Below are 26,192 nucleotides of genomic sequence, written 5' to 3'. Positions count from 1 at the left end.
GGTGCCCAGAGCAGCTGGGGCTGCCCCTGGATCCCTGGCAGTGCCCAAGGCCAGGCTGGACATTGGGGCTTGGAGCAGCCTAGGATAGTGGAAACTGGATGATCTTTATGGTCCCTTCCAACCCACACCATTCCATGATTCTGTGATTCCATGACTTCGTACAGCCCACAGCCGTAACGATGGAGAAAACATCTGCACGCAGAGTTAAATTAATGCTTTTGCAGACAAAGAGCAGATACAACAGAAAACACATTTATTTAAACTGCTGCACGATGGGAATCTCAATCATTTTCAAATGCCAGCTGAGGGAGAAATGACTCACATGGCTTCTTTACAGGAAGCCTCTTTGCAGTTTTCAGTGGTGGATTTCTTTTCCTCTGAAGACGTCACTGGTGTGAGTGCAGTCGGCAGCAACGTGCCCGGCAGTATTTAGACATGGAGGGAGACATGGTTCCTGCCCTGGGAGCTCACAAGCTAAATGTGACATGGACAAAATTATCCCAACACAGAACAATTGACTGAAATATCATCTGTCAGACATAAGACCCATTTTAACAAGCAACTGGAATACCAAATATATATATAAAGGCTACAGGTGGGACAGAGTGCTGTCTGTGTTCTGTTCATGTTTATGTGTTCATTATTCTACAGGCACAAAAGGTAGTGGTGCTTTGCTTGGGAAAGGGATTTTCTTTTCTTTGGTGGGGCGGCTCCAGCTTGTGCTTCCTGGACAAGAACAAAGAAAATTAGATTAGAACTCAGCACTTCTGTGGTGTTACAGGTCTGAACTCTGGACAATGTTGTGATGAATTAATTCCCATGCAAAAGAGGAACCCGGATTTGGGAGAGGCGGCATGAAAGGAGTGATGGATTTCCCACCCTGCTGAGGTGATGGAAAATCCCACCAGCATCTGCTTGGTGAAACCTTTGGCAACTATCTCAGGGTCAGCTGGAAATCCAGCCCAGGACAGGTTGGACGCGGCTTGGAGCAACCTGGGGTAGTGGCAGGTGTCCCTGCCATGGCAGGGGATTGGAACAGGATCATTTTCAAGGTCCTTTCCAACCCAAACCATTCCATGATTCTATGGATCCTGCTAGTCCTAGAAAGAACACTTTGCACTTTGTGATCAGGATGAAGTCCCATCACCCCAAGGGAAATCTGCTGGAAATTCCAACTCTCTTGTAGGTTACAGTTTCTCCCTAGTCCATGATTTTCTGACCTGTATTTCAGTGCAGGGGAGAAGGGACAGAGGAAGGAGAAAACCTGAACATTAAAATGAGAAAGCACATGCTGACAGAACTTGAACAGTGCTGGATGCTCACACACCTATACAGGACATATTCTGCCTTCCAGATGCTTCCTGTTTTGAGGTTTTAAATGTGGCCTATTGTCAGTAATTTTATACTGAGTCATATTTCTTGTCAGGCTCCTCTCCCTTACCAGTACTTTAAGTTTTCAACTAGATTTGAGAGAGGGATTCATGTGAGACATGGAGCTCCTAAAAGCCACAGTGAAATCAGCAGCTGAGTAAGAAAGCGGAGGGAAGAATTCTTATTCCATGTGAAAGGCAAGTAGCAACAGTTAAATCTACTTTTGAGTCATCAGCTGGGCACTTTGTGCATGGACACTTTGCCCCTCCACAACAATAACTACAAAAATTGCAAGTTTATGTTACTTTAAGGGTATTTAGAAACAGTGCTTGATATCTCAATAGTTACCTGAAAACCTGTTCAAGAAATATTGTGTCATAGGGAACCGTACTAAGACTCTTCCTTTTCCTCCACCTCTTCCTTTTCTTCTCCCTCTCCCTGCTTTTCTTCTTCTTCCTTTTTATTTTTTTTTAAATGGAAAATAGTTGTAGTTACCATACAGGAATTGAAAGAAAAAACAGTCTTGAAATGCAGAGCTCTGTTTTTACAACTGTTCTGTTTCTAGTAAATGCAATATTCTTTGAGATTCAAAAATAGAATTAATGTGTATTTTTTAATCTCAACATGCCAGAGCTTTAGTCTGTGGAGTTAATAGGCAAGTGATGGAATATAAGAACCCTTTTCTTAAGGAGGTTAGAGCAAGTGGCTAAGATGCAAATAGATGCTTAAGATCAAAATGAGAATATGAAATAAGTGTAAATATGACAAGAAGTTTAGTATTTTTAATTATACAATTATAATTATACAATATATACTATATATATACAATATCTATAATTATACAACTATATATAATTTAATTCTATTTCTTGGAGCAGCAAACAAGTAAAGATTCATGGCACAGGAACTAGACTCCTGAATGATCTAAAAATCATCTGGAATCAGATAATAGAGCCTTGTTTATATTTCAAAAGTTCTTCTTTCACTTTTTTCTGCAGGAGAAATGACACAATTGAAGGAAAACAGCCCTTTGCTTCAATCAACAGTTATCTGAAAGCTTGAATTTGTGTAACACAGACAACAATCTCTGCTTATTGTCTTTCTAGAGTAAATGAAGCTCTACTCTGAAAAACAACTGGAAATTGCTTTGTGGGCTCCTCTCCTCCTCTTCCAGATCTCTTGTCCAAAGCCACTCCCATGTGTATAAATCAGCTTTATCTCAATCTGCCATCCCTTCACAGATGGCTTAGACTGCAAAAGTGATGTGAATTTCTTCCTGGCATAATCAAACAACCAATCAAAGAATCCATAATGAACTCTCAGTCAGGACTGCAGCTCGTGTACAAGCAGCAGAAACCTTTGTTTCGTCTCTTGGACGCCTCCTGTCTGTGCAGGAGTCACACCTGAGTTGCTGAAGTAAAATCCTGGTTAAATATCTCCTTGGGGATGGAGCTGTTGGAATCAGATTCCTGGTTTCAATCGTTTTTCAGGGAAAAACACTGCACTAAAGAATCACTCCTGCAAAACCAGGAATGTAATACAAATATCTGTGGGTTAGAAGTTCTTATGCCAAAGGAATATTGCAGCTGTGGGCATTTTCCCCCAGGAAAGGTGCCTTTCTTTATCTCATGAGAACTCTGATACAGGGCCAGGAGAGACACATCTTTCAGGTATTACCAACTGCCATTCAAAATTCAAGTCAATTAACTTTTACAGAAAAAAAAGGGGGAATTTTTTCTGGCTTGAAACATCAGTTGACGGTGCCAGGGTACAACTAACCAGCCTTGATGGCCCTCACCAGAAACCCCAGGAGCTCCCATACTTTGCTCATGGGTCCAGGAGCTTTAGGGTCTGGTAAACACATCCTGGGAGGAGTGGCTGAGGGAGCTGGGAAAGGGGCTCAGCCTGGAGCAGAGAAGGCTCAGGGGGGACCTCACTGCTCCCCACAAGTCCCTGCCAGGAGGGGCAGTGAGGGGGGGTCGGGCTCTGCTGCCAAGTGAAAGGACAAGAGGAAATGGCCTTAAATTGCATCAGAAGAGCTTCAGATTGGAGATTAGAAAAAAAAATTCCCTGCCAGAGTGGTCAAGCCTTGGGATGAGCTGCCCAGGGAGTGGTGGAGTCACTGTCTCTGGGAGTGCTCAGGAGGAGTCTGGATGTGGCCCTTGGGGACAGGGTTTGGGGTGATGCTGGTGCTGCTGGGATGGGGCTGGATGATCCTGAGGGTCTGGGCAAAGCAGAAAAGTGTCTGAGGATTTGCACCTGGGTTGTACAAATTCTGGCGAGGAAAATATCTCCTTTATGGGCAGAACTGCCTAAATTGTCAGCATGAATCTTTCACACTCAAAATGCAATCACAGCATGGTGTCAGTGAGTGATTATCAAAGATAGACTTGTCTTGGGAGTCCTTGGCAAATTTTACTGAAGAATCTGTGACAGACAATTTGTCTTCCATTTACAGATTTTAATGATTAAAGGCCCATCTTTGTTCCAGCCAATAACACCACAATATGACCCATCATTATCTCTACTGTTATGACAGTAGAGATAATTATAGAATTATATTGTAGAATATGACTGTTGTGTATTTACTTTCATGAATAAGAATCTACTGGCTTTTGAGTGAAGCAAAGGGACTGAAAAGGAATTAAATACACGCAAGCAAAAGGTGATAATAAAATATCCAGGTATACTGTACCCCTCTTGCTGCATGCTCTTCCTTGCCTTCCTACAGAAGAGATACAAAAGACAATGTTGAAAACATAAATTAAAGAAAGAATATCAGGAGGCAGACAGGGAAAACACATCAGAAGTTAAACACTGAATTTAGGAAAATTATGTGGAATTCACTGGATTCACTTGGAGATAATATCCTCCAAATTAACTCACAATGCACATTCAAGCTTAACTTTTATGTTGGAAAAGGGCTACAAAAATCATTAAATCAAGCTCCCTTTTCCTCAGTTACTTCCAATCAAATCTGCTTCATTGGCAAGCAAAGATTTGGAGCTGGGTTTTGTTTGCTTGTTCAGGTGGAGTTTCTGTGGGATTTTTTGGTAATTAGCTGGTCTGCAAAATGAAAGTTAAATCAGAATTACAGAGAGTTTTATCTACGCTATATATCATCACTCAGAATCTGGCTTGTGATTCTGTTAACTGTTGTAGGCTGCAACAGATGCCTTGGCTCAACAGGGAATAAAAAATAATACAAGCTGGTTTTAGACTGTAGATTGAGCAGAAGTGATGAGAGAGATAAAAAAGAAAAAAAAAATTAATGTACAAAGTGAATAGAATTTAATGTTAGATCCTAAGCTGCCTGTTGGGGGAAAGAGCTGATCCTACACATAATCCCAGAGAGAAGAGGCAAATGTCACAGTGCCAAGCAGAAGGCAGAGGGGTTGATACGAGTTTTCAGGGAATGAGTTAAGGGAGTGAGTTGCAGTGCCTGGGTTTAAATATGGCCTGGGGAATTGCTGAGACAGGATACAGACCTGCATTATAATATGATTTTTGAACATGTTTCTAAAATAGCTTTGCTCTGAAGGGAGCCTAATCTGTACTGAAAACAGGTTTAACTGGGACACCAGTTAAAAGATATTCTAACCTCCAAGCTTAAATCTGAAGTCCAAATCAGACAGTAAAACTACAGAAAACTTACTACCAGCACATCGAGTGACCAGCAGGTCCATGTCGTGCTGGAGCTTAGCCTTTTCCTCAAGAAACTCAAAACCAAAGGGACAGACAAAGCAAGAAGGAGAAGCACTACATCCATGGTTTCCTCATGGTCATATCAGCCTGAGACAAAAAGCTGGAGCTTCTGGATTTCTGCACCTCCCAGGAAGGGCAGCAGAAGCTGGAGAGAGCTGCAGCCTCCACATTGACCATCCCCTGCTACCGAGCACTGGAGGAGCCTCCCGAAGCCTGGACCCTCCCTGCAGCCCCACGGCTGAGACAGTCCCAGTTTGTTCTGGTATCTGTCTCTATCTTATCTTTGCTTACTGGCAAAGGCTGAGGTAATTTTACCTTGCCAAGACTCTTCCAGAATTTTTCCACAGTGCTGGTATTTCTCCTGCAAAGTCACTGGAGAAAAGCTGGCTTGGTTACACCCCGCAAATGGGAGTCATTTTTGAGATGGTTTAAAGCAGTGCTAAACAAGGCCAAAATTCCAATACTAAATTCCCCCTGGCATATTAATTCAGCCACAGAACATAAAACTGCCATCTTTCAATTTTTTGTGTTGAAAATACCTGTATCCTTCAGGACTTAACATCCAGTAGAGATACTCTGATGGCAATCTGGCAGTCTTTGAGCTTATTTACTTTCAAAAAACCCTGCCCAGATAAGGAAATGGTATTTTAACTTTCTTTTATAAGCCTAAAATGAGATACAGGGGCAAAAGGTGGAATTCACCTCGCTGTAGCTGCCTCAGAGTTGCTCTTCTCATCTAACCCTGTCCTCTGTGTGCTGTCTGTAGTGAGTGAGAAGAGCAGAGTTCCTACAGAATGATTCATGCCATCCCAACTGAAGTGATAATTGGGATGAACTATAGCAAGGCAGGCAGATGCCACGGCACTGAAGCGATTTGCCCTGGCTGACACGGGAAGTGGGTGTCAAACAGGGCAATAAATGTTTTCTGTACTCTCTCCTCTGCCTCTCCCCTCCCTGAAAAACTGAAAAGAAATCTATTTTCCACTTTCAGCTCCAATCCTTTCTGTGAGAAACGGAGCAAGGTGCTGGTTGCATAGGAGTGGTACTGCATGATGTCACTGCAAAACCTCTCTTACACAGCTGCTTGGCACATTTGCAGATGTGTTCCAGCATTCTGTTCTCATTTGAAAAACATTAAAGCAGAATGCCAGCCAGGCACCCAGGCCAGCCAGGGGATGCACTGCAGTTTTGGCTCCTCTCAAGAGCCAGAGAAAAAAGGAATTTGATGGCACTCACCTGCCAGCTGAAATTCATAGCAACATGCAAAGTGCTTGGATATAATTTTCCTTAAGGAGGAATTTAGTTCCCACTGAGGACAGTCTCTCCTCATCACTGTTTTGAAGTTATGAGTGGGACTTCCCAGTGGCTGAGACTTGCATGAAGGTGTGTCAAAGAGGCTTTTCCAGCCTAACAGTGACTGGATCACTCATTATTAAAAAGGGCAATGGGGAAAGGTCTACAGAGAGGTGTTTCCTCTGGAGAAATATTGCAGCTAGATTAAAAAAAAACCAACCAAACTCCATTTGTTCTGATCTTTAATGAAAGAGATGATGCATTTGTGACAGATATCCCCCTGGGACCATCTGATCTCCAAACCACAGAAGAACATGACAAGAGTGAGTGCTTGATGCAGCAGCAGGCCTGATTCCCTGGAAGGGTCACCCAATGCTGCAGCATTCAAATAAATCCATCCTTAAATCCAAACTGAGCTGCAGTTTGAGATCATTACCAGACCAGGAGCAGACAGAAAGGAAAACCCTGGCCTCCGTTTCTGCACTGCCCAGGGGATTCTGCAAGGCCTGGAGAAGGCACTGTCAGATCTGCACCAAACATTTATCACCCAGATTTACGAGCACTGCACATGCTGGCCATTGAGAGTGGCAATTTTTTTTTCACACAGGCAGGACTCAGATGTCTAGTCCTAAATTATCCTCCATAACTAGACTCTGGTTCCCAATGACCATCAAGATAAAATAAAAAGCTTGTGGTAACAAGTGGCAAGAGGCAGCTGCTGTTACTCAAGATCCAGAACAAAGCTCACTGGAGTTTTATCTAGGTTTCATATCATCCTGATATCAAAGAAAATACACCCAAAAGACAAGCAGGACTGCTCTGCAATCAGTCAGAAGGGCACACCAGGAGGGCCTGTGGGTTTATGTTTCATGTGCTTAGCACAGGTAAAACCCTCAGATCACAAAGAGAAAGGAAAAATTACCTGTTGACCTTCTGGTGGTGTCTGGTCAGACTGAGCCTCTTCTGGAGCCCCTTCATCTGCCTTGTCTTCTGTGTGTGCCTCAGTTTCATTCGTGGCATCAGACTTTTCATCCTTGGATTCAGACTTATCTTCCGTGGCATCAGACTTTTCAGTCTCCTGGTAGCAAAGGGGAAGTCATTGTAAGCTTCAGGGCACACAACCAACAATTCATTTCTATAAAATTCTTGACTTTCTTGTTTTGGGAAAGTGTTTTTCTAATTCAAACGAAAATACCCCCTTTTAGGGTGTATTTCTCCTGTGAAAAGAACACCTGCTGGCATGTTGACCTGGTGGGCTTTGTGTGGGGAAAACATGAATTCAAGCACTTCTCAGCATAGCAGATTCTCTAACCTTTCTCTGGAAAGTTTAATAGAAACCAGCGTTCACCCTGATGGCACATTTAAGCTTCAAGAGAAAAAAGCTTTTTCCACCAGCATGAATTCCAATTAAACATCATCCAGAAGCTACAGGAAAACAGAAGTAATAAAGGATTTCACATTTAGTCTCTTAACTTTCTTGCGTAAAAACATCAGGAAACTCTTCCTGCATCATTCAATCAAGTCTATTTGTTCCAGCACCATGACCAAGCACCAGCTGGGAGGTTCTTTATTTGAAAAATATCCTGGTGTCCTTTCAGCCAGGTGGCTGTGAAAGGTCACAGTGGCTCCCACACTGTGTCAGATAAAAGGAGGCCTCGAGTGGAACAGCAGAAATAGGATGAATTGCAAGAGCATGAAGTGCAAAGTCACCGTATTTGGGCCAAGCAATTCTGGGTCAGAGATTAGGAAGTGATTTTTCTATTGCACTTTGGGAGCTTGTTAGTTAATGATCACCAAGGAAGAAAAAGATGGATATATTTAAATAAGCGCAGGATAACTGAGCCATGAATATGATGTGACAATGAAAGAGGTAAAAATGTGATCCTCAGATGCATGAGGTGAGGCAAAACCTCCTCTGGATTGCTCTGTACCATCCTAGTCACTCAGGCTCAAGAAAGAGAAACTCAGACTGGAACAGGTGCAGAGGGGAAGGAACATCTGAGGGAGCGGAGAGCTGTCTTATGAAAGGGTGACAAAAAAAGCTTCATTGCTTTAATCTACTGAAAGTGATGCTGTGAGGGGATATGATGGCACTCCCAAAATAGAACAGAGTAAACATCAGACGGGGATAGGGTAAGGAAGAGTGCTGAGGTAGATGCAGAACGAGTACAAATTGGCTGTGAAGAAAAATTCTAATCATCATCAGTGGGAGATTTCAGAAGAGATTGGTAGTAGAGAAGCTGAGGTAAAGGACCTAATTATTAAAAGGAAATTTGACGCCTTCTGAGAGGTGTTATCTGGGGTAGTTTCCTCTGGAAATAGAGAATTGGACTCAGGGGAGGTTCTGTCCTGTGCCATCCTGAGTCCCACGCGCTTTGGGAAGAGCAGCACATCCCCGAGAGGACACAAACTCCTTCCCCATCCCTGTGACCAAACCCTTACAACTCAGCCACCTGGTTGGTTTGGGGTTTGCTGCTTTTCCATAATTTCATCTGTCTCTACAGTTAAACAGAAGCCCTCAGTCAAGTTCCCCTCTCCTTTAAGCTTCACAAGCTCTCCTCCAGTATCTCCATCATAGATATTTCCTCAGCCAGTGCACTTATCCTTCAGAACAGGGTGTGGCTGGCTGGCTTTTATCCCCAGAGCTGACTGGCTGAGCGCTGGCTTAGGGATCTTTGTCCCAAGATGTGCTGCAGGACATAAGGGATGTCCTCCTGCTGACAAGCTCTGCTGGATAGGGACAAAAATGATGTAAGGGAGCTTAGGAACATTAGGAAGAAGATATCAGCAGTTTGATGTTTTTCCTGAAACTCGACTGCCTGTAAGACTTGGTGCTCTTTTGGCAATTTTCTCCTGAATCATGGAAAGTCAGTTTTACATCTAAGTAACCTGCAGTGAAAAGAGAGTGGGCACAAAGGTCCCAAAGATTCTCCTTCCTCTGGAACTGGAGCTGATCAAGATTAAAGCTTTAAAAAGCAAAACATTTCTACCTCACACCAGCTTCACACTCTGTTACACAGCTGCACAAATGTTCCTGCCAGCACGTGGGGGATGCTCGAGGAGAGGAATGAGCAGCTGGGAGTGAGCAGAAGGAGCCAGAGGAAGGAGGAGGGAGAAAAGACAATTTCTTTTTCTGGCAGTATCATTTCATTTCAAGTACACATAAAGCTGTGGGCTCAGTGCACTCTGATGTTGGTGGCATTGTTATTAAAAACAGATATACAGAGACATTTGTTTGGCTTGGTTTACTGTTTACTTTTCCCCCAAAAACTAACAAAATCTTTGAAGATTAAAATATGTAATAACACAAACATACATTGAAATTCCCTTGTGCAACATTGTGTTAATACATTGTTTTCTTAAGGAAATGGTAACTTCTTACAGAATAAGTTCCTCAAATGAAAAGGAGAGTGTTAATGAAAACTAAATTCATAGAAAAATGGAATGGTTTGGGTTGGGGAAGAAGCATTAAAGATCATCTCGTTCCAACCTCCCTGCCATGGGCAGGGACACCTTCCACTAGACCTGGTTGCTCAAACCTGAGTCCAACCTGGCCTTGAAATTGGTTAAATATTTATTTTCAGCACAAATATTAACACTTCATTAAAATCCATGCACTCACTATTTTTGGCTGGCACATAAAATGCACAAGGACCACAGAGAGCATCCTAACTGAAATGACCATATTGTATGAATCCATCTCAGATCAACCATATATTTAGATAATAAGGCACAAAAAAGAGGGGTAGCTGAAAGAACTAAACTCTAGAAGCAGCATGTTATCAGCCAGAACACACACACACACAGAGCTCCTGTTAATTATATGGAGAACTCTGACATTCAGAATATCATCGCTACACTGGCTCTCCATAGAAACACAGAATTTAATTTTCAACTAATTCAAAATGAAGTACCATTTCTAAAGATTGGCTGACAGGTCATTTTCTCTTTAAATAAAAAGCACATAGCACAAATTTGTAATTCAAAGCAGATTTAGGAGAAGCCTTCCTCCACTAACTTAAGCTCAAGTATCTACAGATTCAGGGATATCAAGATTCTGGATATTAAGATCAAGAATAGTGGGATTAAGGCTTCAAGTATGCACAGTATTTGAAAACAGACCCTCAACTCACGTAAATCACTGAGTTCACTGCGTCAGACTGAGCATAAAAGTGGTGCCAGCTTTAAAAAAAATGTACCCAACTTTTGAGGCAGCTGAGACTGACACACCCAATCCCAAACATACAAACTGCACTGGTTATAGCTCAGATCTGGTTGTAGCTCAGATCTACACATGTACCCCACTGGGACGTCACTAATCAGGTCACTAATCCAAGATTAAACAGGATCTTTCAGAAATCTATCATGAATTTGATTGATCTTTGAGTCAGGCATAAGGTACAGCTGCCCTTAAAACCCTGCCCTGAACCATGTTTGGAATTAATCTAGACCAGGTATTCCTTCAGGTGAGGAGGTATTTGGTATTAATAGATTAAATTATTTATTAACACAAGCACTGTGTCTGCTGCTTCTCTCAGGCACATAAAACTTTCTGCTCAGCCCTGTTAAATGATGCTTTAGAAAACACAACAACCACTGTGGTGGGGAGGCAACAGGAGAGAGGATGACGTGAGCTAAGAGACCCTTGCTGAAGCACCACAAATATGGATTGCTTTCCTGTAAAGTCACTGAATTTTATGGGCACATCGCACCCTTTAAGGAAATAGATGTACTTGGTGTGATAAAATCACAGAATCATGGAATCACAGGATTATTTGGGTTGATCATCTTGTTCCATGGGCAGGGACACCTTCCACTATCCCAGGCTGCTCAGAGCCCCAATGTCCAGCCTGGCCTTGGGCACTGCCAGGGATCCAGGGGCAGCCCCAGCTGCTCTGGACAACCTTTTACAGTGCATCACTACCGTCACAGGAAGAAATTCCTTCCCAATACCTAATCTAAACTTCCTCTCTTCAATTTGAAACCATTCCCCCTTGTCCTGGCCCTCCATGCCTTGGGAATTGTCTCTCTCCAGGTTTCCTGCAGCTCCTTCAGGCCCTGCAAGGCCACACTGAGCTCAGCCCAAAGCTTCTCCTCTCCAGGCTGAACAATCCCAGCTCTCGCAGCCTTTCCTCCCAGCAGAGCTGCTCCATCCCTCTGCTCATCCTGGTGCCTCCTCTGGCCTCTCTCCAGCAGCTCCACGTCCTCCCTGTGCTGGGCCCCAGGGCTGGGGCAGCTCTAATATACAGAATATATTGATATATAGAAATAACAAAACCAGAGAATCTGCAGAACTGAATGTGCATTTTGCACTCAGCAATGGCAATGAATTGGCAATGAATTTAACTACAAGCATTGGGAAGTTACATTTTGTTGAGGGAGCCCCAAAAGGTTCATCTGTTTCCTCTAGGAAATAGGCTCAAGACAGCCCTGCTCAGGATGCTGCTGGACTGTGTTGTGAAACAGCATCAGGGCCATTAAAGAACTTCTTTACTCCTGTTGCAATATGAGACAAAAGATAGATGGAAAAATAAACAGAATGTTTTAAGACAAGAGTACCAAGGAGGTATCAGCTTCATATTAATCTTTTTCATGTCTCAGCATGGTAAAAATCCCTAGAAAGCAAATGCTCACTGCCTTGTGGTAATTCCATGCTTTAGAGTATGCTGCTTCATTCCAGAAAAAAACCCCAAAACCCACACAATTTTTTAAGAAGGGATTAATAGGAAACCTTATCATATGTGTCATCATCAGCATCTCTTCCACACCTGACTTATAATTCCAGACTTATGCTGCTGGAAATCAGTGTCACAAGCCATTCATTGTGCTTATCTAAGGTCGAGCTGACAGAGAATGAGGGGGAAGCAGAAGCAAAAGCAGAGCAGGAGAGTTCTTTGTTTGACAAAGCACAGGCAGCCTCTCCTGCAGTGAAGATGCTGAGAGACACCTTTGCAAGAAGTGTATGTGTCTCTCTCAAACAGAAATAGGATCTGAAAGGGAGACTATAAAAATCCCACTTTTTCATGGACTTTACAAACACTCTCACTTATTTGCACTCTCCGGACTGAAGCCACCACCAAGGCAGCAGTTAATCAGTGTAAACAAGACTTCCCTGCTACCAATGGCACTGACAAACGAATCTGCCCAGCAGAATGCACCAAACATATTATTTTCAACATTTCCAAGGTTGTCACGAAGTAGAAACTGTAATAGCCTCTGCTGACAGCTGGGAACAAATGAATTCTAAAAATTGTTACTTTGCTTCATAGATATGGTATCTACCAGGACCTTGCATGAAGGAGCAGATAATCTGTGGAGTGGGAAGGTAGAAAAATGCAATTTTCTTTATCTCACTGATTCTCCACGTATCTTTTATAATTATTATAATATGCAATACCTGCAGTCCTTTAAGCCCTTCATGGCTTTCTAGATGTTAATTAAATGAATTCTCACAAGACCCTTGTGGGGTAGGCAAGTCATTTTTATTTCCCTGGGTGGGAGATGGCACAGCTAAAGCAGAAAGTTTAAATCACTCTCCTTATCATGGAGGGACTCAGCGTCAAAGACATTTATAACAACTGGGGCTCTCCCCTGGGTGTATTTTCAGCTGTGGCTCTCAAAGCACTTAGCAAAGGCTCTTTTTTTTTTCTTTTCTCTGCTTTTACAGAAGAGGATAAACAGAGACATTTCCAATGATGTTTCACTCAAAGCTGCTGCAGAGTTGGACCAAAGGCAGATCTCCTGCTCCAAGGCAGATCCTCAGCCAGGTCACACAAGGCAGCAGAGTTCTCCTGTCACTCTGGCTCATCATTCCCTTGATTAATTTCTTTTGTTGGCTCACCCACGTTAAAGATGGCAACATTTTATTACCATCTAATATGATCTCAGGATAGCAGAGCTGTAATTCTCTCAGTTATAAAACTTCTAATTAGAAGAAGATTCTAGTAAAGAAAAAACACATTGCTTTCTATAAAAACAACACAAGGTAAAAACAGGGGAAAAAGCCCCAAAAGAAAATGTTTTTCTTTTGCCAGAAATACATTAGAACATTGTCAAAATGTGACGGAGAACCACGGGCAGACTTGCCAAAGGGACTTGGTGAAGGGCTGGGTGAGCCTTTTTCTCCTCCAGGCAGAGGGAGTGAGCTCCATGGTGCCACTGAAGGATGGGATGTGTCTGATCCCAGCCCTGCTGTCAGGGGCCAGGGCAAACCCTCTGATGTAGTCAGGGGCAAGAGAAGGCTTCTTGTAACCAACACAACCCAGAAACCAAGTCAGGGAATCTGCATCGTTTAAAAGCTGAACACAATAAAACACTGCTTTGTGTCAACAACATCAACAAACCCATCAGCTGGAGCCATGGTAACAAGCCTGCAGTGAAAGAAGGGAGGAAAGAAGTATTTTCTAGTATTTACTGAACCAGCCACTTTTTTTCCCTCTAAGAACACTTTGCTGCTTCAACATCTAATGTATTGCTTGTCACTGCTTCTTGTGTGACATGCTGAGTCACTGCTTATGTTCATCTTTTATTAAAATCAAGTAAATGGAAGGATAGAAGTCCATACCTTTGTGCCTGGAGGAGGAGCAAGGCCCAGGAACGAATAAATAATATTTTCTTCCTTAGCGGAGAAAAATGATTCAAAATCCTAAGAAAGGAACAAACAAAAAAACCCAGAGAATTGGTATCAAAAATCAAATAAAAAGCACAGGAGGAAGAGACCAGCCCAGGTAAATCCTACATTGATGAGAATGACCATGCATTTGTACAACTGTCTGCATTATCTCAGCCCCAGGAAAAAAACACAGATAAAGGGAGTTTCACACAGGGTGGCAAAATGAATATGAGCAAATCTCTCCAGAGACTTACACTTTAATTATATCCCATCCATGTCAGAATCAGATAAAATTAAGTGTCTCATTTTAACGTGCCTCAGCTGTACACTCCCAGGCAAAGCTATTCCCATTCAAACATTAAGATAAAGCTTGTTGTGAGTAAGGACACAAAATAGGCCCTCAAAACTCTGGAACTTCTTTGTGGCAAAAAAAAGGCAACAGTCAACACAACAGCACAAGTGAAATGATAACAAGGAAACTTTCTTTTAAAGAAAGGCACTCTGGTTAGAAAATGAAGTTATTTTCCGACCAGCTTAGGAAAGGGTTGTGCTGCTCTCTCTGGTATCCATGTACCAGCCAAAATCTCTGGTGCACTGGTGAAATGAAATTATAAACCATCACATGAAATGCCTGTGTTCAGTGGAAATGGAACTGAGAAGACCAGGGATGCCTCCTATCCTGCCATCTAGAGCTTGCATGCTCTTTACTGTTTTCACCTGTACAACACTCCTATCAATTAAGGAAGTTTTGCTATCACATTTTTGTTACTGGGAAGTTCATGGCTCACATCTTACTCAGGTAAAAATCAGAAAGTGTTTAAGATCTCAGCAGAAACTCCAGTCAGAAGCGACTGGCCCAGAATCACACCCAGCTCTGGGACAGGGGACTGAACATGTCCTGCTGAGCCCTACACTACTGCCTTGATCATGTTATCATCCTTTCTCTAATCCCAAATAACTCCCAGAATAGAAGCCTGTAAATAATAAGGTGCTGAGTCATCTTTGAGACTTGTTTGTAAAGCTGGGTTAGGACCTGAGTTGTTTTATTGAACTTTTTTAGTATTTCCAGAGTATAAATTATTGGAAAGGCTGGAGTGGATGGTTTAGAAGTCACCTTAATGTCAACAAGAGCAGAATCAATGACATTAGAGTGCAGTTTGGAAGAGCTTTACAGACATGACAAACGACAACCCATTTCACTGATTTATCTGAGGGACAGATTGCCTTTCACACCGTCACACCCAGTGGGAACTGCCCCATCTAGGAGATGCCCTGGAGCACATTTTGCTGCTGCTCCAGGCCACCCATTTCTCAGACCATCTCTTTGCTGTTTTCCCATTGCTGTGGGATTCTCCTTCTGGTCTAACACAGGCAGTGTCTGCATCTGACTCAGGGATTTAGGAGTAGTGCAGCAAACAAGAAAATGAGGATTTTCTGCAATTTGAAGGGCTGGAGTTTGACATGGCCATGCAAACACAGGAAACTTGTGCCCTCCTGAACACCACATACTCACAAACCAGCCTGAGCAAACCATGGCACGACATGGCAAGAGCAGGGGAACAAAGAGAAGACAACAACAAGGAAAGGCTGTGGAGTGGAATTGATATTTTATATGTCTTTTTGAGGAAAAGCAGCATATGGCAAGTGTACGAAAATTCTCAAGAAACACAAAGCCTTGTAGGTAACCAGAGCTGAGGACACAAGTGAAATACATGAATGACCACATAACTCCTTATCAGAAGTGGGTATAATCTTCTATCATACCAGGTGCTCCTTGGCAACAGCGAGTGTGCAATGACATTCCACAGTAAGTGGAAGGTCGCTTATTTCCTCACACTGAGGAGGAAGCTATCATGTCTTAAACAAGAGATAATGGAATGTCTACAGTGATCACGGAATAGTTTTCCTATTGTGTATTTGCACCTATGCTTTACTAATGGTGACTTGTTCACATCTTCATCTGCTGAATGACTAAAGATAATTGTTCCCAAGGCAGGCAGTAAGAAAAAAGAGCAGGAACAATTTATTTCAGGTAAGCAGTAATTCTATCTGTATGAAAAGACATAAATGGTCTAAGTGGTGCCATTTGTCAACTGGATATCAACAGAAAATTCTTCTCCCTATTTTGGCTAGAGCACCAGGTCAGAGCACACAGAGAGGGCATGGAAACACCATCCATAGAGTCTTACGGAATTCAGATGGCCAAAGCCCCAGGCAATATAAACTAACTTTAAAGCTACCCTGCTTTGAGCAGCAGGCTGGACTAAAAACCTCCAGAGGTCCCTACATTTCCAAAAAATTTGACTTTAGCAGTTACAGAACTGATAGAATCATAAAATAGCCTGAGTTGGAAGGAAGCATAAAGCTCATCCAGTCCAACCTCCTGCCATGGGCAGGGACACCTCCCACTGTCCCAGGCTGCTCCCAGCCCCAATGTCCAGCCTGGCCTTGGGCACTGCCAGGGATCCAGGGGCAGCCCCAGCTGCTCTGGGCACCCTGTGCCAGGGCCTGCCCACCCTCCCAGGGAACAATTCCTGCCCAATCTCCCATCCAGCCCTGCCCTCTGGCACTGGGAAGCCATTCCCTGGCTCCTGGCCCTCCAGCCCTTGGGAATTGTCTCTCTCCAGCTTTCCTGCAGCTCCTTCAGGCCCTGCAAGGCCACACTGAGCTCAGCCCAAAGCTTCTCCTCTCCAGGCTGAACAATGCCAGCTCTCGCAGCCTTTCCTCCCAGCAGAGCTGCTCCATCCCTCTGCTCATCCTGGTGCCTCCTCTGGCCTCTCTCCAGCAGCTCCACGTCCTCCCTGTGCTGGTCCCAGGGCTGGGGCAGCTCTGCAGGTGGGCTCTCACCTGGGCACAGGGGCACAGGGGCACAATCCCAATCCCTCACCTCTGCCCACACTGCTTTGGATGCAGCTCCGGACACAGCTGGTTTCTGGGCGGCAAATGTACATTCCAACATCAAATAAAAGTCTTACCTAATAATTCAGGGATGTTTTTTACAGTATGTACGTGGGTACTTTAGTCTACCGATTTCAGTTTACAGAAGAAAGCAGAGATTTCAGCTTACAAAGAAAAACAGATGTTTACTTTCCATTTCTTTCCTAGTTTTCTAGGGGTTTTTGTTAAGCAAAAGCAAAGACAAGAGCAGCAGAGTGCTCAATACATTTTGCAAGTGACACAGATGCAGAAGTCTGTCTAGACATGAGCAAAGAAGCAGCTTAAGAAAAAGATCAAATAAGGACATAATTGCCAGCATTGATAGATTCGAATGGATACTTGAAATTGGTACTGTAGCAAGGCATACAAAATGAATCAATTTCTAATCTATTTCTTCAAGCGGCAATACCAAAGATCTGAGGGAAAAATACGATCTGAGCTATTTATAAGACAGTTTTAAGCTTCTCTGACCTCGTGGAAACACTGCTTTCAGGCAGTGTATCTTCATAAAAATCCATCCACAAGAAACCCCCACTTTACAGTACAAGCTGAGGAGTGGAGCAGCTCTTCATCATCACCCAGAAGATGCAGACACTTTTATGTGCCAGCAGAAAAGCAGATGAGCAGCAGGACTGACTTTGCTTGCTCATCATGTCATTCTATTCTAGCACAAAAAGGAGACTCCTCACCTGTCCCCAGTACCCCCTTTCCTTATGACCACTCCCAAAATGTCACTGAACTGCAGAAGAGGACATCGGACAAGGTCTCAGAGGACCATTCCTCCAAAGCAGGAACCACTTCATTATTCCTGACAGGTGTTTCTCTGATCCACTGCTAATGACCTTTAATGAGATAACGGGGCAATCTCCTGAAAACTGCGTATTTTCTGATGTCTGACTTAAACTTCCTCTGCTGCAATTTCTTCTCATACAGCTCATCCCACCTCCAGTGGACGTGGAACAGAACATATTTTACAAAATCCTACATAATTCAGGTAGGAAGAAACCTCAGGAGACCACCTAGACTAACCTCCAGCTCAAAGCAGGGTCTATACTGAATTCAGACCAATAATTTGCTTTTTGCCACAGCCCTTAAAATAGTTGAAGGTTGTCATGTATCTTTCTAAATCTCTGTTTCTCAGGTTAAGGAAGGAAATATTTTATCTTGACTTTTTATCTCCCAAGGCCAGATCTCCCAGGCAATCATGATGCAATGTGTACACACATGCACATGTGTGAATGAGAACCAAACATTGGTAAGAACAATTGATAAGACCACTGATAAGAAGGGAAATGAGAGAAAAGAGTGATCCCAGAAAGAAGAATGGGGAAAAATGAAATGTAACAGATTTCATCTTTAAGAAAGAAAAAAACCCAAAAGCTACTACCTGGGAATTAAGAACATAAAAAATTAGCAGGAAAATGTCTTACAACAAAAAAAAAAAAAAAAAAAAGAGTTGTGAAGAGCTTGACTCGTTTAGCACAGCAAAATGAAGATTAATAGAGGATATGATTCCCATTAAAAAGTATATTGGACTGGGGCTGTTGAAGCTAAAGGCTGATTGGGGCCTAGCAGGAAATGGGTATGAACTGCCTGCATTTAGCCAGGCCACAAATTCAAAGGGTTTTAGATGCCACAAGAGTGAGGGCCTTAAAGGCTCATGAGAGCAACATATTTTAAAAGGACTTTCATGAATTCAAGATACTGGACTGGAGTCACACAGACCTTTGCAATCCTCAGGGATATTTTTAATAAAATGGCTGAGGCCAAAGGAAGTGGGACACAGGGGAAGATGTATCAGATAAATGTTAACCAGCCTAAAACAATTCTGGATTTCAGAGCAATGGCTCTGCTGGCCCTGCACAGGTTACACAGGGAAGCAGGATGCGAATCCCCAGGTTTTCATTGTGGAATGTGCCATTTGGGAGGATTTTGCAGCAGTCTGGCAGCCCCTGGCCATGTTCTCAGCCCACGCCACACTCCCTGTGCAGCTCCCTCAAGGCACCTTCCCCTGGGGAGAAGGGTAAGGCTCATGTACCGACATGGATCTCATTACCTTATTTATTTGGAAATAATGATGCTATAAATTAGTCTTTGTTATGCACCCGCTGGGATCATTAGCTCTGAGCTTTGAGAGCTGGGTACATTAGAATTCTGGAGACTTTTAGACTAATTGTAAATTTGATTGAGTTTTTAAATTAGTAGCTGCAACTCCTTTCCCCATGGAGGTGTCTTTGCAAAGGGCTATTTGTTCACTTAAATTTATTTCAAAATGTAGATTATTCGGCTCCCTGAAATAGCTTTAGACATGGAGTAAGAACTGTGTATTTATCATTTACTGTCAAGACTGACCAGTTGCAACACTTTATAAGGCAATTACTCTTTAATTCCTTCTATAACTTCTCCAGGGAACATCAGAAATATTTATTGCAGCGCTGGCCGCCACAAAACCCAGAGTAAGATTTTTCAAATTATACTTTTTATTGGTGCAGACTGGATGCTGAAATGCACATGAACTCCAACCCACCAAGTTCTCTTTTAGGAATTCTAAGAGAAAATGAGGAAACAGCTGCACTCCGATGTTCATATTATCCACTTTTGCTCTGAGAGCACTGAAGTTAATTCTGAAAACTCAATGGCTTGTAAATCCCTGCTCCCCCAGTACAACCTTGCAGTAGTTCACACTGGATTTGTGCAGTAACTTCAAACTGGGCTCACTGTGTGCCCTGTGTTCCAGAGCACCTTGCAGGTTCATTTCAGCCATCAGATCTGAGCACTTTCCAGTCTGGGCATTTCCACCCAGACTATGAGAAAATAAAAGCTCTCAGATTATCTCTTTTGATTCACAGTCCTAATATTCATACTGGCACATTATTATCTTTCTCTGCTTTGAACAAACTGTTTCAAGAGAAAGAACCCGTTACAAGCACATATGAAAATATAAAAGCATCTGATGAGCACTACAGTTGCTGTTATGAAGAGTTGGATATTTATTGAATAAGCAATATAATTTCAGTAAGTCAAACCCCATTCTAGAATTATTTCAGTAAACAAACATTCCTATTTATTTGTATAATACAATGGAAAGGCAAGATTCCTTTTCACAGCCTCTGGTACCTCAGATATTGACTTGACATCCTTGAAGCCCAGATAAATCCAAACAAACAAAATATCAACACTCTCCATCAAAATTAACTGAAACTTCAAGAAGCTTCTCCAGCCAGTTTTCCCTTTATGCATATTTTGCTCTCAAAAAGAAATAATCTTCTGTTTCCTTGCTTTTCTGTGCTTAAAAAATGCTTCCTGAGAATTGTTCTTTCACAGTGAATCTCAAATTGTTTTAAGGAGATTGTTTGACACTTCCTACTAATGGAAAATAGTCCCTTTCCGTGAGAAACCACTCTCTGAAGATATTTAAATTTCCAAGCAGCTTCTTACCCCACAGTACCGCTCCTCGTTGAAGATCTGTGGCGGGAGGGGAATTCCATTCTGAGGCTTTTTTTCACCCGGGACATTCTCTCTCATCCATTTCCTATTGTCCTCATCTCCTGCTATGTCCATTTGCTGAAAGTCAATCTTGTTGGCCTCTAAAAAGCCCAAGACTTCTTGCTGTTTCTTTTTTATCTGGGTAGGAAAGAGGGAAAACAACATTCCTTCTTTAAAAAGAAAATGGTTTTCTAAAAGCAACTACTATTACAAGAACTCAGGCAAGTTTGTCAAGTTCACAGAATCTTTTAGGTTGGAAAAGACTCCAAGATGATTGAGTCCAACCTTTTGTCAAACCCCACTTTGTCCCCAGCCCAGAGCACTGAGTGCCACGTCCAGGCCTTCCTTGGACACCTCCAGGGATGGGCACTCCAAACCTCCCTGGGCAGCCCCTTCCAATTCTTGACAACCCTTCCTGTGAAGAAATTCCTCCTGAAAGTTGGAAGTTCCTGAAGTTGAATTCACTTCTCCAGTAGCCCTCAAACTTTTTGGAGCTGAGATTCAACACTTTCTGTCAGCACCCAGAGTGCTGCCACTACATCCCTCCCACCATACACCCACCCCCCAGCTTCTTTCTTTCCTCCCTGGATGCAGTGAAAACTCCAGCTAAGCAATGAGGCTCAGCAGGAAGCCTCCTACTGTGTTCCCAGATCTGGGAATGTGGTGCATAGATACCTAAGGTGATCCTGCCTGAAGTCAGTAGAGGTCTGAAAATGTACATATTTTCCTCAGCATGGAACAGCCTCCTTCCCACCAATCACATGTGACATTCAGCTTCCTGTGAGCCACGTTTCTCTCTATTCTTTAATGTTAGGCATAAATAAATTTCACAGAATCAGAATCAAAGAACAGTTGGGATTGGAAGGGATCCTCCAGTCCAAGCCCCCTGCCAAGGCAGGGTCACCTGGAGCAGGTGACACAGGGAAGTGTTCAGGTGGGTTTCACACATGAATATGAGTGAAGGCTCAAGAAAATCCAGCACAGCTGAACTTCTGCACTTAAATACATCCCCCATTACAGAATGACGTTCCAGTTGGACCACGAAGAATATGTTACGTACAAATAGAGCTTGTCACACACAGCTTCTGTCACACCTAAAATTCACTCATGGCACCTATTCCCTTTGATTCTGGTTCTGTACAGGCCTGGCATGCAGGCATTGAGCTGATAACCCATCCCTTTACTCTGCAAATGTAACACTCACTATACTTCCCTACTAAAGGAATGCTACTCCTAAGCAGCTTTTAAAGAACTTGCCACCAGACATAACTAGAATGAGGCATCAAGGAAATTCTTCTATCTTACGATTTGAAACCATGTTCTCCATATGTTAGACATCTGAACACCTGAAATGAAAGTGACACTGAGCTAGTGTACATCAGAGGGACAGGCAATGAGATGAGAAGTAAATCAGGGATTACATATTTCCATAATCTAATAAAACAGAAAAGCTGAAGTAGAGTGATAGCCTATTATCCAGGAAAGATGAATTCTCATGAGTAAGGATAAAATTTATTTTCCTTGTCAAAATAAAGAAGCATCTATCTACACATATGCTTGCTTATAAAAAGTAAAAAACATTAAATGCTGTACATTTTTATGACAGCAACAGAGGTTTATGGCGAGCTAAAAAAAGTACATCACTTTGAATGGAAACACTAATCCAAAGTGGTCAAAAGCCATGCAGTTGACAGAGCTGAAAGCTGCTGCTTTCTTCTATTCTTATTTTTTCTTTTTAAACAGAAATAATTTTATTACTGGCTATTTAGTTGCAGAGTTATTTGCAGAACACATTCAGGCAGCAGAAAGGATTGCCCAAGAGACATTTCACAGGAGAAAGTGGCAGGATAATGTTTGTTTAAATGGTTAATAGAATCTGCACAAGCCAGCACCAGGAGTAACATCACACGCTGTGACAGCCAGGGCACTCAAGTGCTGTCAGCTGCAATTCCAGGGTCAGCCTGTGCCTTTGGACACAGGCACTGCAGGAGATAGGGCTCCTGGAATAGCTGCTGCTCCAGACGGATGGTGCCTCTGAGGAGATAATGGAAATGGAGCCAGAGATCCTGTGCTCCCCTGCTTATAAAAGCTGTAACTTTTAAACCTGGCTTAACAATTTCTCTTCAGCATGCGGCTCATAGTGCACAGGAGGCTCAGGCAGCACCAGGCCTGAAAGCAAAAATTAGGTAAAAAATGGTGTGAAAAAATTAATGCTGAGGTAAAAAAGTAAAGTTACATGGAATTATGCTGCTTAAGGAAAAGGCAAGGAGCTTCTTACTATGACAATGACCATAAGCAGAGCAGAAGATGTGCTGTGTCTTAAGGCTCACCATTACAGGGGTTTAGGCAGAGCAAAAGGGTTGGGACACAACTGAGTGTGAAACCACAAAGCAAACCTTTGCTGTGGGTGGCACTAAGTGGGCAACCAAAAGAATCTCTCCAGGAAGCAGCACTCACAGAGGGAAATTTAGGATGTAACAACACAGAGGACATGCAAAGGCTTTCCCAGAATGGATGAGACTGCAGGAGCTTGTTTGTGCCCTCACTTGTGTCTGATGGCATGGGGAGAATTCAAATTACTTGGGCATAGATTACTTGGAAAGTGGTGATGAGCAGGATATTATTTCAGCAATGCCATTTTTTCTTTCAGCAAAGCTTGAGTTGCACCATCCCTAGCTACTAGTCCCTTAAAATAAGAAAAAAAGTTGTAAAGAAATATAATCCAGCTAGAGCGTAAGAGTTGCCCAGAGAAGTTGTGGACACCCCATCCCTGGAGGTGCTCAAAGCCAGGTTGGACGAGGTTCTGAGCAGCCTGGTCCAGTGAAAGGTGTCCCTGCCCATGGCAGTGGGGTTGGAACAAGATCTTTAAGGTCCCTTCTGACCCAAACCATTCATGATTCTGGCCTTGGACACTTCCAGCTGCCACAGCTGCTCTGGGCACCCTGTGCCAGGGCCTCCCCACCCTTACAATAAAGAATTTCTTCCTAATAGCCAATCTAACCCTGCCCTCCTTTAGTTTGAAGCCATTCCCCCATTTCCTGTCCCTCCAGCCCTTGGGAATTGTCTCTCTCCATGTTTCCTGCAGCTCCTTCAGGCCCTGCAAGGCCACACTGAGCTCAGCCCAAAGCTTCTCCTCTCCAGGCTGAACAATCCCAGCTCTCGCAGCCTTTCCTCCCAGCAGAGCTGCTCCATCCCTCTGCTCATCCTGGTGCCTCCTCTGGCCTCTCTCCAGCAGCTCCACGTCCTCCCTGTGCTGGTCCCAGGGCTGGGGCAGCTCTGCAGGTGGGCTCTCACCTGGGCACAGGGGCACCATCCCCTCCCTTGACCTGCTGGTTATGCTGCTTTTTGAGGCCGATAAAACATCACCAAAACCACAGGAAATAAAAGGATTTTAGAGGTGTCATAACCATGAGCAGCAGGAAGCAAGACCATAAGACTTCCTCTGTGTAAGACACGAATCCTCTTTCTCCCACAGTTTAGAATCTTGCAGGATATTACCAAATCCTAAACCCCTCTGTGACTAGCAACAAAAAAATTTTACTTTTTTACTGCTTGCTCCAAGCCAGGCATTAGTGCTTTTTAGTGCTATAAATAAGTGTCTCCACTCCTGCCTGCCTTAATGAATAGTTCAATATCAGCTAAGTCTGGAGCAGAAAGATAATAAAGATGAAGATATTTAAAATAAATTTCTGAAGCATCAAGGGGAAAAATACAGACAGCAGATTTGCTCCAGAGCCACAGTGAATTACAACATTCCAGCATCTGATCCAGAGCACCAGAATGTCACTGGGTTCACTGCATTCACTTGCACAAAGTATTTATTAAAATGAAAACCACTTGCAGTGAGTAGGGTGAGCATGACATAAAATAGAGATGTTTTTTATTCTTTGCCAGTGATCCATGCTGGGCCCATCTTATATTGAAATTCAAAATCAAGAACATGCATTTGATGGAGATCAGCCACTAAATTTGAAGAGATCACCAGTGCTAATAGGACAATTTAAACTTCCAATTTAAAATGTTTAGGGATTAAATTAATTCTCCTCAGGAAAAGCTGTACATGCTTGACACAAAATTTGTATTTAATAGGATTTTAGTGATATATTGAGCTTTGTGCTAACTTCTTGTGTGGGTCAATTTTATTTTATGCATACCAGAACTCATTAAACATTCATCGAAAGGATACCTTCCATCCATATTCACCAAAAAATGTGGAAAACTACTCCAGCTGAACACTGGGTCTACTTGGCATTGCAATTTGGAATCAGCAATCTGAACACAGGCTGAGATTGCTACAGCTGCACACACACCCAGCACACCAGAAAGAAGCAAATACAGAGGAATTTTGCTGCGTAAAGATTCCATAAATTTCTTTTGGAATCTTCAGATCAAAACAGGCCAAATAGGAGCAAGAAGAGTGCCCATGCACAGCACAGAGCAATTTATAAAGCTTCTTGAGCAGTAAATGCTTTATTACAAATTGCAAATTACCAAATCTGAACTTCCCAACTTCCTTTTCTTTTTTTATTTTCTTTTTTTTTCCCCTTGTATCTGAGGTTTATTATTTTTAAAAAGAGGAATGCTAAATGTCAATAGCAATTTTAGAGTGTCAGGCTTAGGAACAGGTTGGGTGAGAGAACTGCAAACTTCCTCAGCAGTATTCCAATGGAACTTTAGTGAACGACCCCCGGTTCACTTCCTACAGGTGATGATCCCATGAACAGTGGGTGTTTCTTGGAGCTTTTCCACTCTGGAAGCTTCTTAAAGAAATGGAGCTGGTGTCAGGGAGATAGAGATGTAGTTACAGCTCTGTGCAAGCACCAACCAGTTTGTTTAGCCGTGTCACCGGGAGGGAGGGAGTGCCAAAGGAAAACTGAAATCTGAGCTCATCTGGGAACTGGATATAAAAGGAAACAGTCCTTTCCCGGTTCCCACCTCCCACGGACTTCCAACCTCCCTACTACTCACATGCCCTTCCCTTGGGCTGATACTCTCCGCTGACAGCTACAGCAGTAGATCTCAATGCTAAAAATCATCAGTATAGCATTTCAGCAGACACACACCAAAACCAAAAACCAACCGAAAGAAAACACCAAGCAAACAAAAAACCTCCCAAAACTCAGGAAAAGGAAGGGGCTTGGGAAAGTTTTTCTGCCAAACTTTATCCAGCTCCAGGCTCTTTCTTAGACAGTTCCCCTTTCACAGGAGTAGTGTCCTAAAGTCTCTTTTAAAAACAAACACTTCATTTTCAGTCTACCTTTGCTTTTGTGCAAATACAATACCAACTGTTTTCTTCTTCAGGGTATATATATTGCAGATACTTTCCCAAACAGCAGTAAATCTATGAAATGACAGATAATTTAGATGTAAATGTTAGAACTGTGGTAAAAACTCGCAGGCAAGCCAGCCTGCACTGACAGGAATTCTCTACATCTTAAGCAGCTTTCAAGAATAAGGTGGTCAGGGCAGAATAAAACTGAGGTTTATTCCTGCTAAGAATTCCAGTGGGTTTTTTGTCATGTGCAGGCTGTTTCCTGGCATCTCCTAGGCTAATTTCCCACCCTGATCCCAGCAGTAAGAGGAGGATGTTAAATGAGCCACCTACCGCTGTGGACCCCGAAGATGTGGCGACAAAGACTTTGATCACCATGCTGACAGTGATGGAAGTGAATCAGCAGAGCAGCCCTGCTATCCACAAGTCACCACGATCCCAGGAGGAATCCAAATGTTCCGCAGCTCCTGGGCTAAGCCGGGTCCTAAATGGATGCCCCCTCCCCCCTGCAATCCG

General features: G+C 43.0%; 1 protein-coding gene across 2 annotated transcripts; it reads right to left on the bottom strand.

The window, feature by feature from the left end:
• Positions 1–236: 236 nt before the first annotated feature.
• SH3BGR (SH3 domain binding glutamate rich protein) lies at positions 237–26,192 on the bottom strand. Of its 2 annotated transcripts, XM_042033289.1 has the most exons (7): positions 26,010–26,191; positions 20,357–20,542; positions 13,934–14,014; positions 7,292–7,447; positions 4,067–4,096; positions 1,720–1,827; positions 237–726 (listed from the first exon to the last, which is right to left on the bottom strand). In XM_042033289.1, the coding sequence occupies exons 1-6, from the start codon at positions 26,052–26,054 to the stop codon at positions 1,762–1,764; spliced, it is 564 nt and encodes a 187-aa protein (XP_041889223.1). In that variant the 5' UTR covers positions 26,055–26,191; the 3' UTR covers positions 237–726; positions 1,720–1,761. The 2 variants fall into 2 exon arrangements, with proteins under 2 accessions (XP_041889223.1, XP_041889234.1); XM_042033300.1 differs by lacking the exon at positions 13,934–14,014 and having other exon boundaries at positions 26,010–26,192.

This window comes from Corvus kubaryi, unplaced genomic scaffold (genome assembly GCF_017639235.1).
Source record: "Corvus kubaryi isolate FWS band 111438036 unplaced genomic scaffold, C.kubaryi_AGA036_p1.0 133, whole genome shotgun sequence".
NCBI lineage: Eukaryota > Metazoa > Chordata > Aves > Passeriformes > Corvidae > Corvus > Corvus kubaryi.
Note: the sequence above shows the minus strand (reverse complement) of the source record. Positions and strands in the feature narration are given on the sequence as shown.